General features: G+C 39.3%; 3 protein-coding genes across 3 annotated transcripts in view; all 3 read right to left on the bottom strand.

Moving 5' to 3' along the window:
* Positions 1-15,795, bottom strand: part of LOC116293733 (uncharacterized) — a 112,769-nt gene that overhangs the window by 60,319 nt on the left and 36,655 nt on the right. The window lies entirely within an intron of this gene.
* On the bottom strand, positions 10,316-15,137 carry LOC116297891 (uncharacterized). Its single transcript, XM_089037657.1, has 7 exons — positions 15,102-15,137; positions 13,705-13,906; positions 12,762-12,902; positions 12,380-12,682; positions 12,135-12,275; positions 11,537-11,767; positions 10,316-11,430 (listed from the first exon to the last, which is right to left on the bottom strand). Exons 1-7 carry the CDS (start codon positions 15,135-15,137, stop codon positions 11,357-11,359), a joined length of 1,128 nt encoding a protein of 375 aa, XP_088893783.1. The 3' UTR covers positions 10,316-11,356.
* LOC116293089 (uncharacterized) overlaps positions 15,427-15,795 on the bottom strand; it is an 85,184-nt gene continuing 84,815 nt past the window's right edge. Inside the window, exon 7 of the mRNA XM_089038515.1 lies at positions 15,427-15,776. Within this exon, the coding sequence (XP_088894641.1) occupies positions 15,510-15,776 (267 nt within the window). The 3' untranslated portion in view covers positions 15,427-15,509. The remainder of the gene's footprint in view (positions 15,777-15,795) is intronic.

Here is a 15,795-nt window from a genome sequence, read left to right as displayed (position 1 = left end):
AATCAGTCCAAATTCCAGTTCCGTCATGTCCATTCCATTCCTATTTTTAGCATACGTAATTTAAAAGTCGTGCCTGGGGTCACGCGCTTAGCAAAGAGTGTCTCACACGGGAATTTTCTAACTGGTTATTTGACTGTGAATCGAAATTCTTTACTTAAGAGCGACTGTCCAGAAATATCGAACACGTAGCGGCCACAGTCAAAAAATAAAAGTCCTTCATTTTTGGTCTGTAGACACTATTAGATGAGTTTATGAACGTACTGGGGTCGGTTTTTCGATCTACGTAAAAAATCCGGATTTTTTTCGAAAAAAACGATTTCACTCCGTGTCGGTCTAAAAATTGCTCAAGAAACGGCTGCGAATTACGCTTTCAAAAACATTATCGCTCCAAGTGAAAACCTAAGTTACAATCAAATTTGCAACTGAATTCAAGAAAAGGGGTGTTGAACAACTGTTCCAGGTGATTTTAGACGTTTTAAACTAAACTTTAGATCGAAAAAATTGCATTCTTCCAGCAGAGTTATTCACAGTCTCGATTTTACCTCACATTTATAAAAGCGATTTTTCGCATGTGGCCATTCTCCAATTTTTACAAAACTCAAGCTGTACAATGTTCAAATGATAGAATAACACGAACTACAAAAATTAGTTTGGGTTTTTCAACAGGCCTTATGAAAACTTTATGCGAAGTTGGAAAAATTTGCCATGTAAATATGCAAATTAGCAGTTTGTTTACATCTCCACACCACAGATCACGGCCGCGAAAAAAGTCATCTAAAATAGTTTTAACGGCTTATTAATCCACACATCAGCCTATCTAAGGACTATAAGCATGATTGGCCTTCGTTATCATTTTAAACGATTATTTGTTGAAGTTAAGCCTACACTTCCGGTGTTGAAGACACTCAGCTTGATTGCCTCGGTGGCATTCCATCGGTGCGTAGTAAACTTAGTAATCATAAATGACTGTTAACATGCTCTATAAACGTTACTATTCCTCACTAGTGGTATCCAGCTTATCACATAGTATTTTCACATACTGAGTATGCTTGAAAGTTTGCATTACTTTGTAAATAAGCAGGGATCAAACCTGTCAAAGCGGATTATGTGAGCTGATGGCGTGACAAACAACAGTTTGCGCGGAGCCGGACGTGAAGTCGTTTTGTACAGTACGTTTTTTATTGCCCGAACATCTTGTGATTTGGCATAAACTAAAGAGAATCACTCGTTATCAAGATTTGTTTTTTTAGTTGTCATATGTTTTCTTGCTTGATCGAAGTCATGTTTAAAATTGGTTACATGTATAATGAGTGCAGTTGTAGCCTGATATACAATTCCCCCTCCCCTACCCCACTAGCTTCATGGCTGTACAATAGATCGAATGTATGATAGACTCGTCTGGTTTCGTGGAAGCGTAAATCTGATATAAGACTATGAGAAAAAAGAAAATACATTTTAAAGTATATATATAACATTTTATGTCGATAGTGCGATTTGATAGAACTGTGATCTGAACATGACGTGTGTGTGGCCGAAATGTCCAGGAATTTGATAGTTTCAATCAAATTCCAAAAATTTGTTGTACATTACCAGGTAGACAAAAATAAAAGCAGCATTTAACAACGTGTTTATAGTCAGTATAGAAATTTGTTAATTATGGTGAGCATCAGTTATGGAGGCTCGTGAATCATGTTCTTTTCAAGCTATCATTTGTGGTCATTGTGGGTTTGACCCAAAAGAAAGAAGTAGATCTGTCACTAACGTTCCTTTGACAAGATGTAAACAGGATATCGCCGAGGACAAACGATGTTTTAGTATAGTTGAAGTTGAAACCGAGGTCTAATTAATTCTCGCAAGAGTATGTATTTTTGAGCCCTCTAGAAACATAGACAGCCCTACAATCTGTCGGAATCACCGTGCGTTTGGGCGTCAGCTGGAAACGGACATCAGCGAAATGTTCTGTACCCGTAACTCTTTCTCAGCACAAAGGCGATGTCAAAAGGAATCCAAAAGCAGAGTGGGGTTTGAGCAAAAGTGGATCGAAAACTGTGTTAAAAGAGACTGGTGTTTTTCTTACTGTTGGTTCAGGAAGGTTGGTGGATTGCTAGCATTAAATTGACTAATATATACGGTCTATACGACGCCATGACTACTTGCGCAGTGCTCAGTCGTGAAATTGTGCAAGCTTGACGCTACTACATCATTGATTAGGGACTGCTTATAAAATATAGGGGGGGTGGGGGTGGGCAAAATCAGAATAGAATCAGTGCTTTTTATCGTGGTCCACATAAAATGATGCTGAAAATCCTGATGACCCAAAACCAGTTTAGAAGCAAAATTGCAGGCCCACCCATTTTAGTTGTCAAATTTTAACAACAGCCCACCCCTTTTAAGGAGTTCAAAATTATGTGTCCCATCCCCTGATTTTGCCCCCCAACCCCCCCCCCCCCCCTATACTTTATGACCAGTCCCTTACACATATAGAAATAGTCTTGGGGAGGCCAACGAAGAGAGTGAAGTTATCTTACGAATGGAAGAATTGACTTTGTTAAGTCGAAAAACACGAGGGACGCAAGCTACTTGATTGCAAATCGATGTGGGATGTGGTTCGATGATTCTATTATATGAACTTATTATATAAACTAGTTCTTTGATGTCTGAATTCCATGAGACATTAGGATGCGTTCATAATGTATGGCAGAGAGTGGTGGTGAGGGGGGAGGGGGGGGGAGCAGATGAAATTTAGGGGGATCGGAAAAGTTTTACCAATAAAAGGGGGGGGGGGGGGGGGTGTGGGTGGGTTGAAAACCTTTTTTCAGAGAAATGGGGGGGATGCAAAATTTTTGGAAGAAGCTACAAGAGTTTGCCAGGCGGGGGGGGGGGGGGGGGGGTATATTATTTTTTGGGGGAATTTTGGGTGGTCTTAAGAATTGTTTTGTCATTTAAAGATTTCATCTGCCCCCGACCCTTCTGCCATACAATATGAACGCAGCCTTATTCAAATTGGGGTCTTTTTGTCGTAAAGAACAATATCATTGAAAGCTCATAGACAGTCTTGATAACGAGTGATTCTCTTTAGTTTATGCCAAATCACAAGATGTTCGGGCAATAAAAAACGTACTGTACAAAACGACTTCACGTCCGGCTCCGCGCAAACTGTTGTTTGTCACGCCATCAGCTCACATAATCCGCTTTGACAGGTTTGATCCCTGCTTATTTACAAAGTAATGCAAACTTTCAAGCATACTCAGTATGTGAAAATACTATGTGATAAGCTGGATACCACTAGTGAGGAATAGTAACGTTTATAGAGCATGTTAACAGTCATTTATGATTACTAAGTTTACTACGCACCGATGGAATGCCACCGAGGCAATCAAGCTGAGTGTCTTCAACACCGGAAGTGTAGGCTTAACTTCAACAAATAATCGTTTAAAATGATAACGAAGGCCAATCATGCTTATAGTCCTTAGATAGGCTGATGTGTGGATTAATAAGCCGTTAAAACTATTTTAGATGACTTTTTTCGCGGCCGTGATCTGTGGTGTGGAGATGTAAACAAACTGCTAATTTGCATATTTACATGGCAAATTTTTCCAACTTCGCATAAAGTTTTCATAAGGCCTGTTGAAAAACCCAAACTAATTTTTGTAGTTCGTGTTATTCTATCATTTGAACATTGTACAGCTTGAGTTTTGTAAAAATTGGAGAATGGCCACATGCGAAAAATCGCTTTTATAAATGTGAGGTAAAATCGAGACTGTGAATAACTCTGCTGGAAGAATGCAATTTTTTCGATCTAAAGTTTAGTTTAAAACGTCTAAAATCACCTGGAACAGTTGTTCAACACCCCTTTTCTTGAATTCAGTTGCAAATTTGATTGTAACTTAGGTTTTCACTTGGAGCGATAATGTTTTTGAAAGCGTAATTCGCAGCCGTTTCTTGAGCAATTTTTAGACCGACACGGAGTGAAATCGTTTTTTTTCAAAAAAATCCGGATTTTTTACGTAGATCGAAAAACCGACCCCAGTACGTTCATAAACTCATCTAATAGTGTCTACAGACCAAAAATGAAGGACTTTTATTTTTTTGATTGTGGCCACAAATTTTCGATTTTGCTCGATATTTCTGGACAGTCGCTCTTAAGAAGGTAAAAATCAAAGATTTTCCTCACAGTTGCTTTAATTTTAAAGTTTTTTATGTTCACAGATATTTCTAAATCGGAATGGACATATTCTTAAAGTTTAACGAGCTAGAAGTTGAATGACTTGAGGTCAACAGAAGATAGGCGAAATATATTCGTTTATTTAAATTATTCTTATTACTTCATATTAAACAAAATATTAAAAGGCCGAATAAACTTCTCTGTACTTTGTAGTCTTTGGAGCCAAACATTTAATATAACTTGACAATCAGCTTGAGGAATCTGCAAAAATAGTACGGCAGTCGAATGAAATACGCTCGGTTTGTTTAGATCAAGAAGGCATTAATTCTTTATCCTTGGCTTGTTTTTGAAGCGCTGTTTTCCTTCCTTATAGTCCAGCTGTTAAACGACATAAAATATCAAAATTGTTCGTTTTGTGATAAAAGCATGAAACTTGGCACATATACTCCTCTCGACGTGTTTGTTGCTTTGTGATATGGAGTCATCTGAGATATGGCCTATCTTTCCAGTAATGCGCATGTCAAAAAACGCTATTGCATGGAAACGAGGCTGATCAAAAGAATCGCGTTTTTACGGCTTTTTAAGGTCGAATAAAGCTGAAAACAGTTGTAAGAGGTTATGCAAGTGTTGGTTTTAATTATAAAAGCGTTTATAAGAATTATTATGTGAACAACCACGTGATTAGTAGCTAAATGGTGCTGTCTTATATGGGTTATATCTTTTGAATTTTGAAAAATTCAAACTTCATGTGGACTAAAACGAAATGCGATTATCAGAGGCATTTATTTGAGTTTCTTCTAGATTAAGATTTTTAAAAAACCGCTCATTTTATTTCTTTAGCCTTTTTTGATAGGAATTCGCTAGATTTATTTATTTTAGTGCTCAGTCTTCTGTCGGTATTCAAGATGGCGGCTTGCATTAGTTGAAGGTACGTGCAACTGTTCTCTACTATAACTGTAAGTATTTGATCCCTTAATAGGCTTAACATTCCCTCTTATCATTCATTAAGCTTTAAGAGTATTTAATGAATACAATTTAAGCAAACTTAAGGCAATGTTTTCATGAAATATTAGTAAATTACATAGCTTTATCGAAATGGAACTGCTCAGTAGAAATCGTTCTTTAGCTGAAATGAAAACACATATATATATATCATCACAGGCGATTCTCTTATTACTTTTTATTATTTTTCCATATACTTTGAAGGCTTTTGTGATGGCTAATCCTCAGTCTCTAGTACCTACTAATTGGAAACTCTGTGTCATTTGTCAAGTTGAATCGAATGAGCCTCTACAATGTCCTGCAAATTCTAAAAGAAGTGATGTGGGAGCAGGATACAAATCTTTAGCCGATAATATAAAGTCATTTCAAGACCTAGGTGAGATTCCCTCAAACTTCGATCCTAACAAAATAGATGATGGTTCAGGAATTGAAAATTCATTAATCAAAAATAAAGCTTCATGGCATAAATCATACAGAAATAAATTTAACATAAAAAAGCTAAAAAGAGCTAAAAAGCGAAAAGTGTGTGAGGATGAAAGACAGCACGAAGAAAAAAGCCCATGTAAAACGAGAAGGTCATTGCTTTCTTCAACTAATAGGCAGAGTAGGGAACTAAGATGTTTCTTCTGTGATGGAATTGACAGCATTACAAACCTCCATTGTGCATCTACTGAAGTATTAGATAGAAGAGTAAAACAATGTGCTGTCCAATTAAGAGATAGGCTCTGCTAAGATGGCCGCTGCCGGTGATATGGTGGCCCTAGAGGCAAAATATCATTCCCGCTGTCTGGCATCATTATATAATCGTTGCAGACCAAATGCCAACGCAAGCAGCGAAAATGAATCACAACAAGCAAAACGCTTGCACGGAATTGCTTTTGCAGAAACTATTTCATACATTGAAGAATTCTTCGAAGAGAGAGATGCGAATGGTGTTCCTCATCTAAGGTTAGCAGATTTAGCGAAGATTTACATGGCAAAACTTGAAGATTCAGGTGTCGATGCAAGTCGTGTCAATAGTACAAGACTAAAGGAAAGAATACTTTCAACATTACCACACGTTTCTGCACATTCACAAGGACGAGACATACTACTAATTCTGGAACACGATGTTGGAGAAGCAATAAAATTGGCGAATGAACAAGACACCGACGCTGAGGCTATGCATCTTGCTAGAGCTGCAAGAATAGTGCGCAAGGACATCTTGAAACAAGAACAGTCTTTCAAAGGAACGTTTGGCACTGAATGTCAAGAGAATTCTATTCCTCAGTCTCTGAAAGCTCTTGTTAATTTTATATTGAAAGGCCCAAGTTCCACAAGAAAAACAAAAAACGAAGAAACAGAAGAAGTAATAAATGAAAACCAAGCCTCTCGTTCTATATCACAGCTAATCATATACAACACAGCCGTACGTCAGACTAAAAAACTCTTAGCTACTACACGCCATTCTAGAGAGAGAGAAACTCCTCTTCCAATATATGTCGCTCTAAAAATACATGGCCTCACAAGAGGACGGAGTTTAATCGACGCACTATTCAACCTCGGACTTTGCATTTCATATGACAGAGTCCTAAACATATCTACAGACATCGCAAACGCTGTTTGTGAGCGATTTGACAAAGACGGTGTAGTCTGTCCTCCCTTATTGAGAAGTGGACTCTTTACGACCGCTGGATTTGACAACATTGATCATAACCCGAGTTCCACTACAGCTCGAGATTCATTCCATGGCACTGCAATCTCTCTCATTCAACACCCGACAAAGCAAACGCCAGGAACTGTTAGGGAAGTGACTGTTATCGATGGACGTCCCCAGAAAGAAAGAAAAATTTCCTCACTTCCATCGCAATTTACTGATGTCCATCCTTTAGTTTTAACAGAGCAAGACCTGTCCCCTCCACTGCTGATTGGGCCGCTCCCAGCTGTGGAGGATGAAAAGAACTATGGTTACAAGAAAGAGGTACATTGGCTTGACAATGTAAAGGAACTCATAAGCAAAGAGAAACTTGAATCAGATGATAATATTTCATGGGCTGCTTACCATGCATCCAACGAACCACAACTACCTGACTATGAACCAGCTGTTACTTCACTGATGCCCCTGTTCCTAGAAAACGCACATTCTGCGCCTATGATTCTTCACGGTATGAATGTCATCCGCTCTGCAATACAGCTGGTAAATCCAGGACAGACTCCTGTTATCGCCATGGACCAGCCACTGTTCGCTCTTGCAAAACAGATCCAATGGCGATGGCCCCATACACACGGAGAGGACAAGTTGTTGGTCATGTTTGGAGGTTTGCGTATTGAACTGGCAATACTAAGAACATTAGGTAAATGGCTGGATAAAAGTGGTTGGACAACTGTCTTGGCAAATGCTGATGTTGCGACACCTGGCGTTGCTGACTCTTTTATCTCAGCTAAGCATATCACAAGGACGAGAAGAGCTCATCAAGTAACTTCCGCATCCCTCTACGTTCTCCAGCAGCGAGCATATGAGAGGTACATAACAAGAACAGAAGAAAGAGTCCCTCTGTCTTTTACAGATTGGAGAGATAAGATGTCACAAATGTGCCCACACTTTCTCTATTGGTGTAGAGTCATGGAATTAGAGATACTTTGCTTGCAGTTGGTTAAAGCATTCCGAACAGCGGATTTCAACTTGTATGTCGACTCTTTAACAAAGATGATGCCCTGGATGTTTGCACTTGACCAAACAAATTATAGCAGATGGCTACCAGTTCATATCCGTGATATGCAGGAACTGCCAATCAAACACCCTGATGTATATGAGAAATTTACCAATGGCTTTTTTGTTGTCCATAAGACACAAAAACGATTCTCTGCAATAGCACTAGACCAGGCTCACGAGCAGGAGAATGCAGTGGTGAAAGGTGAAGGTGGAGCGCTGGGACTGACAGAAAATCCAGGTGCGCTAAAACGCTGGATGATTTCAGGGCCCGAGATCGCCAGAATTGTGACTGAATTTGAAAAAACAACAACATCCCCTGCTGATAATCTAAAGCACCACGAGCAGTCGTATAGCCACCAAGCAGCATTTTGTAAGGATGTTCAGTCAGTTATTGATAGCTTTGAAGACCTGGGAAATCCCTTTGAGGAAGAAGGAAAAGATCTGCTTGCAGTAGACACTAGGGACATTATGAACAATAGTGTTGTGGAAGCAGTAAAGAATGTTCATAAAATAGGCCAAGAGCAGTACACATCTTATGTAGAATGTAGACTTAAACGCAGAACAACCCTCATCTCAGAGCCTCTCAAACAACAAGTTGGTTTTATTTCGTAATTCGGAAGTGAAAGTTCCGTCGAAGGATAAGTCCAAAATTGTCCAGTTGAAAAATGACTGTTCTTTATTTTCGCGACTTTATATTGCTTGCCAAAACCGTGACGGAAACCTAGAAGAGTTTTTTCGCCATGAGAATCAGCCTTGGCCACCCTCACTAGCCGACAGGGGAGAAATAAGAAAAGGCCAAAAAGCGGATCTTGTACAATGTCTTGAAGCTCTTCAATCCAACAGGCCAAATGAACCCCCCTGACACTATTCTGACACTGTTTTCATGCCTTATATCACAAAGCAACTCGAACGCTACAAAAGAGTAGACATCGTTTGGGACATCTATAAAGACGACTCACTCAAGACAGGAACAAGGGAGAAAAGAGGGAAAGGAACACGTCGTAGAGTCTTACCATCAACTGCCATTCCAAGTGACTGGCATTCATTTCTGCGTGTAGATGAGAATAAAGTGGAACTCTTTCATCTTTTGTCTGAACAAGTTGCCGCACTTCAAGTAGAAAATAAAGAAATCTACACCACCGTCGAGGAAAAAGTTCTGCACTCTGGGTCAAACCGTAATGATCTATCCAGTCTTGAGGCATGCACCCATGAAGAAGCAGATACGAGGATCATGCTACATGTAAAAGATGCCGCTATCAGTGGACACCAAAGAATAATGATTCGCACAATTGACACTGACGTTGTTGCATTAGCGATATCAATATTTTACATTGTTCCCCTCAAAGAATTGTGGATGGCATTTGGAACGGGCAAGCATTTTAGGTATCTTGCAGTTCATGATATTGCAAGGACGTTGGGACGTGAAATAAGCAAAGCACTGCCATTATTTCATGCAATGACAGGTTGTGACACAGGTAATATAAACTATTTACAAACTCTTACATTCGACTAAATAGTAACAATTCATATTCGTTTAATTTTTAGTGTCGTTCTTGGCAGGAAAAGGCAAGAAGACCGCTTGGGAAATTTGGAAACTCTGTCCAGATTTAACAACCGTATTGGCTAATCTCTCGACACCATTGCCAGTATTGAGCAACCACTTAATGACCACCATAGAGCGCTTTGTAATATTGCTCTACGACAAGACCAGTATTTACACAGAGGTAAGACGTAGTGATCTATTAATTAGCAGATCTATCCAGTGTTTCGTGGATGGGACTCAATAGCACTGGCCTTCATTCTCAGTCACGAGTTACCGATGTTAACTACGGTTTCTTTACTATAATTCTATTACTTTGTAAGGTGAACAAAGCAAGGCAATTTCTCTTCGCCACAAGAACTCAAAACATCGAGTTAGTGCCGCCAAGTCAAGACGCACTGAAACAACATCTTCTGAGGGCATTATTCCAAGGTGCAATAGTGTGGGGACAAACGCTGATTCCGACACCAAAAATGCCTAGTCCAGAGGAATGGGGATGGAAGAAGGTTGAAAATCGATGGAAGCCAAACTGGACGATGCTCACTCAGGCTAAAGATACATGCTATGAACTGATTCATTGCAATTGCAAAAAGAGTTGCGCAGGAAATTACAAGTGCTTTAAAGCCAACTTAGACTGCACAGCATTATGTTTATGTGGTGGCCACTCACTCAAAGACTCCTGATGTAAGTTGTATTTATTGTGACACAAATAAATTAAAGTTAAGTGATAAACACAGAAAGGCTCTCACAACGTTTCAATATCCTCGATCCTAACACAATGTTTTTAATCTGTTTTCAGCAATATTCTATTACCTCATGAAGTCCAATTACAAAAGAAAAAAAAAAGAAAAAAAACATTGCACAGGAAATTTTAAGCGCTTTAACTTAAGACAGGTTAGACTACACAAATGGAGACTCTTGATGTAAGTTATGTTTATTGCGACACGATGATGAAACCAAAGTACATCGGCTAGCTCTTGAGTCACGTGTGTGATCACGTGATAATCTCAAAAACGCTCTCCCAACCTCCTTCAATTACTATTTATATTTACATAACCTCTTACGACTGTTTTCAGCTTTATTCGACCTTAAAAAGCCGTAAAAACGCGATTCTTTTGATCAGCCTCGTTTCCATGCAATAGCGTTTTTTGACATGCGCATTACTGGAAAGATAGGCCATATCTCAGATGGCTCCATATCACAAATCAACAAACACGTCGAGAGGAGTATATGTGCCAAGTTTCATGCTTTTATCACAAAACGAACAATTTATCACCTAACAGCTGGACTATTAGCACTGATCTTCGGTTACAGAGAATACTGCTTTCAGTAGTTGAACCAAAGCTTGTGTAGTTCGTAAAAATAAGCTACGTGCCATTATATTAATATTTCTTGGAAATCCTTGTCACCTTTTCTTTTTTACAAAGAAATTAGAATTTCTAATCCGACTCAGTCTTAAATAACAGCAGTCAGCAAAATAGAGCATGCGTAGACTTTAATTATGTTAAGTGATAATCTAGCTCCGCCCCCTCCTAATCACTTCCCAAAATATTGACATTGATTAACAGCAAGGCAGATGCTAATTAGTCAGCACATACACGGTAAACCTATAGCAGAAAACCGCAAAGGTCTTCTGGGTAATAGTTTACGTCATTTAAATCCATGTATGGGTACTATTGCGCAACTTTGCGATTTTGTCGCGGAGGAAAAAAAACAGAAAAAAACAAACAAACAAAAAAAACAAAGGCATTTTACAGCTGGTATACCACAGGTATCCCAGCAAAAAGTAAACTGCTGCTAACTATCTTATATAAAGTACAATGAAGGCATTCAATACAATTCAGCAATAAGTCTAAGAGTGCCCTTTATCTTATTGACAAGGAATTACTTTGGTCGAATGATGGATACACTTCCATCCTCAGGCATCACGTGACCAGGTGGAGTAGTCACGTGATCATTACAGCAACCAATACAGCAGCAGGTCGAGGAAAATGATGGAAAACGTGAGACTTGCATTGCCAACTACAGAACCTGAGACGGAAAATCAAGTAAATTTGTAAAAGGGAAATAGTGATAAAAGCAGTTGTTAACTTTAACCATATCACGTGATTATCGATGACAGACTACTGATACTGACCTGGAGGTGGGGTAGTGAGTGAGGATGGGGGCTGGGTTTGGAGTAGGGGTTGGGGTTGGACTTCAAAGATCTGACAGTTACTAAAATCTTCGGGTGGTCTCGGACTTGTGATGTTCTTGATGCAGCAATAATACTGGCCGGCGTCTTTAGGTTGTACGTCATAGATGGTCAAGGTGTGATCCTTGAAGTCATCCATGTTAGAAAAAACGTACTTTCCTTTGGATGAGTTATCTGATAATAACGAGAGAAAACGATGCGTTATACTTTTGGAATGAAAAACAAAATGTTTGATTTTTTCATCCAAAACCGTAATAGTTGCTATCGAACTACAGGTTCTATGCTTCCACAGACGTTTCCAAGAGTTCTTGAAAAAAAGAACTATAAAAAAAATCTACTTATTCACCCACGCATCCACCCACCAACCCACTGACGAAACATCCTATCCATCCCATCCATCCATCCATCCACATCCATCCATCCCATCTACCCATCTATACACCAACCTACCCACCATCCATCCATCTCATCTTTCCATCCATACTCCAACCCACCCTCCATTCCTTCTATCCCATCTATTCATCCATTCATCTATCTATACCTTTTGTATCAAAGACCCAGATGTCATCGTTGAGAAGATTTTTTCTTTTCCATTCGGTCACCAGTGGATTTCCCTCAGCAGTGCACACAAGCCGCTTCACATTCTTTTCTTCTTTCTTTTCAGGGAAAAATCTAGGCTGAACTAATGAAATAATTCCAGTAACGATCATGTTGCTGTACGTTTTTTTTTTATACCGATGTTTTCTACAGCAATGTATCAGTACCCATATGAGTAATTGAACTGACCTCTTACGATAATAGTTTTCGAGATGTTTCTCTTTCTAATTCCTCTCAGTAGGTACTCCAAGTAACAAGAATATGTACCACCCACATCAGCTAGGCTTACGTTCAAAACCAAAGGTTTAATTGATGAGAAATGGGGACAATAACTTGCGATTACAACCCTTCCATCTTTTGCCCAGGTAAACATGCCTATGGTTGTCATTAACGGGCCTTTGGTAGTAAAGGTGACATTACAACTGAGTTGAATTCGCTCTCCAAACTTTGCTGTTACATCACCAGAAGCGTCAACAATAGGAAACTCGCTTACTGTGGGTAGAAATGTAACGATCCGTCATGATTTGGTTCTTTCCAGGTTATGACTCGATGAGAATTGAGAAGCACTTACATTGAATAACAGTGACAGTGAATCCATATTTATGTTGACTACCTCCTGTGTGTCCTTGGCATTCATAACTGCCATATATTGAATCATCATTCATTATGACTACCTTGAAATGCAGAGTCACACGTAACTTTCTTCCACTATCTAGAAATATCAGAAACAAACCATATTCTCTCTGCTCAATAGTTGTCTATCAACTGTTGTTTGAATAAACTCTTGGTATTGGTTCATCAAATCGCAGTGTTGTCTCAAGGTGCGGCACTAGGGCAACAAAATCGCGCAACTATTCGCGCTACACTGTTGTGTACGACAAAATATTATTGAGTAAAGAGTATCTACTTAGCGCACCAATGAAAATATGTTGCATTTTCCGATGCAACAGTGTTGCGCACTTTTATTAGTTTTGCGTGATGTAACCACAGTGTGAATGTCGTGTGATGTAGACATATAAAGCATGGTGTTACTTTTACATGCGTGATATACCACAGTGTGGTGTTAGCGATGCGCGACATAACCACAGTGCGATGTGGTGTCAGTTACTCTTGAGTGATGTAACCACAGTGCGGTGTGGTGTTACTCTCGCGTGATGTTACCACAGTGAGGGGTGGTGTTACTCTCGCGTAATGTTACCACAGTGCGGGGTGGTGTTACTCTCGCGTGATGTATCCACAGTGCGGGGTGGTGTTACTCTCGCGTGATGTTACCACAGTGAGGGGTGGTGTTACTCTCGCGTGATGTTACCACAGTGCGGGGTGGTGTTACTCTCGCGTGATGTAACCACAGTGCGGGGTGGTGTTACTCTCGCGTGATGTTACCACAGTGCTAGGTGGTGTTACTCTCGCGTGATGTTACCACAGTGTGGTGTGGTGCACGATGTTACTCTTGCGTGATGTAACAGTGTGATGTTACATTTCTTGACGTGACAGCTTTCATTAATATCACTAACCCAAGGTTTCATTTTGATAATAGATGCGTCCATCAGGTCCTCCATCTCTTATGAGTTCAACGTCACCAAAACGACTCTTTCTCACAAATACTATCTCATCTGGATCGGAAACTGTGTCTTCGACTACGCAGGTAACTTTTTCCTTTTCATTTTCGATAGCGTACAGATTATCTGGATACGGTGCGACTATCTTAGGAGCAGCCTATAGTTAAGGAAGATAAGAATGATGGTGTTGGTATAAAGCTGTTGTAATAATAATTATGCTTTTGGTTTGTGGGCTACCGAAATATGAAATGTAATTTGATCTCATTGTTACTCATCATGCAAAGCCAGAATTCTATCTTTTACGACATATACGTACGGTCACGTCTTAAATCATGATAAACTTTTAAGAGCAATTAAATTTTTGAAATCCGTTCTCGACATTTAGAAATCCCAATAAGTTCTGTTCAAAAAACATTCTGAGCAAACGAACATACATAAATAACCCTTCATTACCTATGCTAGCTCCAGACAGACATACAGAAAGATATAGTTATAAAAACACCAAAAAAATAGGCTAGAAAAGACGTCAACATTGAGCCGACTCATATCTACATAGAGTGCCCTGGATAGAAACGAAAAACAAATAATCCCTTTTTTGTGGATTACAGTATTTGGTAATTTTCCTGGTACAGGCTTTCGCTTAATCGTGGTTGGATGTGAAATTGAAAAGGCTAATAGCATGCATTCGCTTTATATTATTATTTCCATTTTGTAGGCATTTATCTCTTGACATTCCATGCAGTATTGCTTCCCAACCTGTGGCTTCTAAAGCGATCTCAGTCAGTGTTGAATAGGGATCTCGATCCTTTACAGATCTGACACGCTTATATTCAATAGATAGAGATATTCAGACTGTTGAAGAGTCGCCTGTGTTATTGCTTTTGGTTATCCATTTGATTAACACTTACCTTGAGCAGAAGAATTGAAGTACAACAATAAAAGGACGACAAAAGTCTTGGTGATCCACAGGGATTGATCCATGACTGTGTCTTTTTTCCAAGCTGAACTCTGACGAATCTATTGAATACTAGTGCTTATAGATGTTTTGCTTTTGGTAAAACTTCAGCCACGATGTGACACCCAGATGGAAAAGTCAAAACAATGAAACAAGACAACAATAAGATCCCTGTTGACATAGACACAAAAAAAACGTTTACGTATGCGTGAATTTTAGCACGTTTTCCAAGAATTTTGAAGAGTTTGAGTCAGAGGAAGCCCATACAAGCTTTGAGAGCTAAATGTAATTAAATCACAGGCAACCCAAGCTCACTATATTTATAAGAGAATGTATGGGGATTTAGAATATGCCGTATTTTATTTGGAAAAACGTGAATTAAAGTTTGTCGACTTACCTGTTGTGTCAATTTGTTTATTTTGAACTCCTGCATGCAGTTTGAGCTAGTTTTGAAGGGTATTTTTAAAAAAAATTCCAACAAGGTAGGAAGCTGCCGACCCGAATCACAGGTAGCCCATGCTTGGTTTCTGTGGTGTCCAGTTATAAGGAAATGTATGGGGATTCATCAACAATTTCAATTAAATTGACGGCTTTAGCTTTTCACTTTCTTAGTCCTAGAATTTTAACACGGAAGTTGATTTTGTCATACTTGGGACATGGCGGCCCTGGCAGTCAGCTTTTCTTAAAAGTATTCAGTATTCAGTAAAATACACAAAACAATATTAATAGTAAGTTGAATAATTCATTATTTTATTCAGCATTTCCAGATCAGTTAAAGTTACAGGTCAAAACAGTTCTTGCCTAGTTACAGTGTTGTATAATGAGCCTTCAAACCACGAGCAGAGCTTAAGTGAGAAGCCTGGAAACGAATATTGGCTGCATTGCCTGCGATCTTTATGGGCAGTGGCTTAGTCATGCCACAGTACTTTCCTACTTGTTGTCCGTGTTGAGAGTCGAGGATTAAGAGATAGTCATAGGAACATGTAAGAGGGGAGTCATCGATGGCAAAATCCTCGAATGTTATGAGAATTTGTTGGATGTCTGGCTCCGCCTGGATCTCCCAGTCACAGACCTAAAAAGGAAAAAACGAA

The sequence above is a fragment of the Actinia tenebrosa genome, unplaced genomic scaffold (assembly GCF_029948245.1).
Source record: "Actinia tenebrosa isolate PJP-AT-01 unplaced genomic scaffold, QUT_ActTen_1.0 PGA_scaffold5__44_contigs__length_20552954, whole genome shotgun sequence".
Classification (NCBI taxonomy): Eukaryota; Metazoa; Cnidaria; class Anthozoa; order Actiniaria; family Actiniidae; genus Actinia; species Actinia tenebrosa.
This window is presented reverse-complemented; position numbering and strand designations above follow the sequence as displayed.

Coding starts and splice junctions, on each gene's coding strand:
- LOC116297891 (XM_089037657.1), bottom strand. CDS start 15,137: ATGCAGGAGTTCAAAATAAACAAATTGACACAACAG. Junction 12,276..12,379: donor GAAAACTATTATCGTAAGAG/GTCAGTTCAATT, acceptor TTATTTCATTAG/TTCAGCCTAGATTTTTCCCT. Junction 11,768..12,134: donor CTGGGTCTTTGATACAAAAG/GTATAGATAGAT, acceptor CGTTATTATCAG/ATAACTCATCCAAAGGAAAG.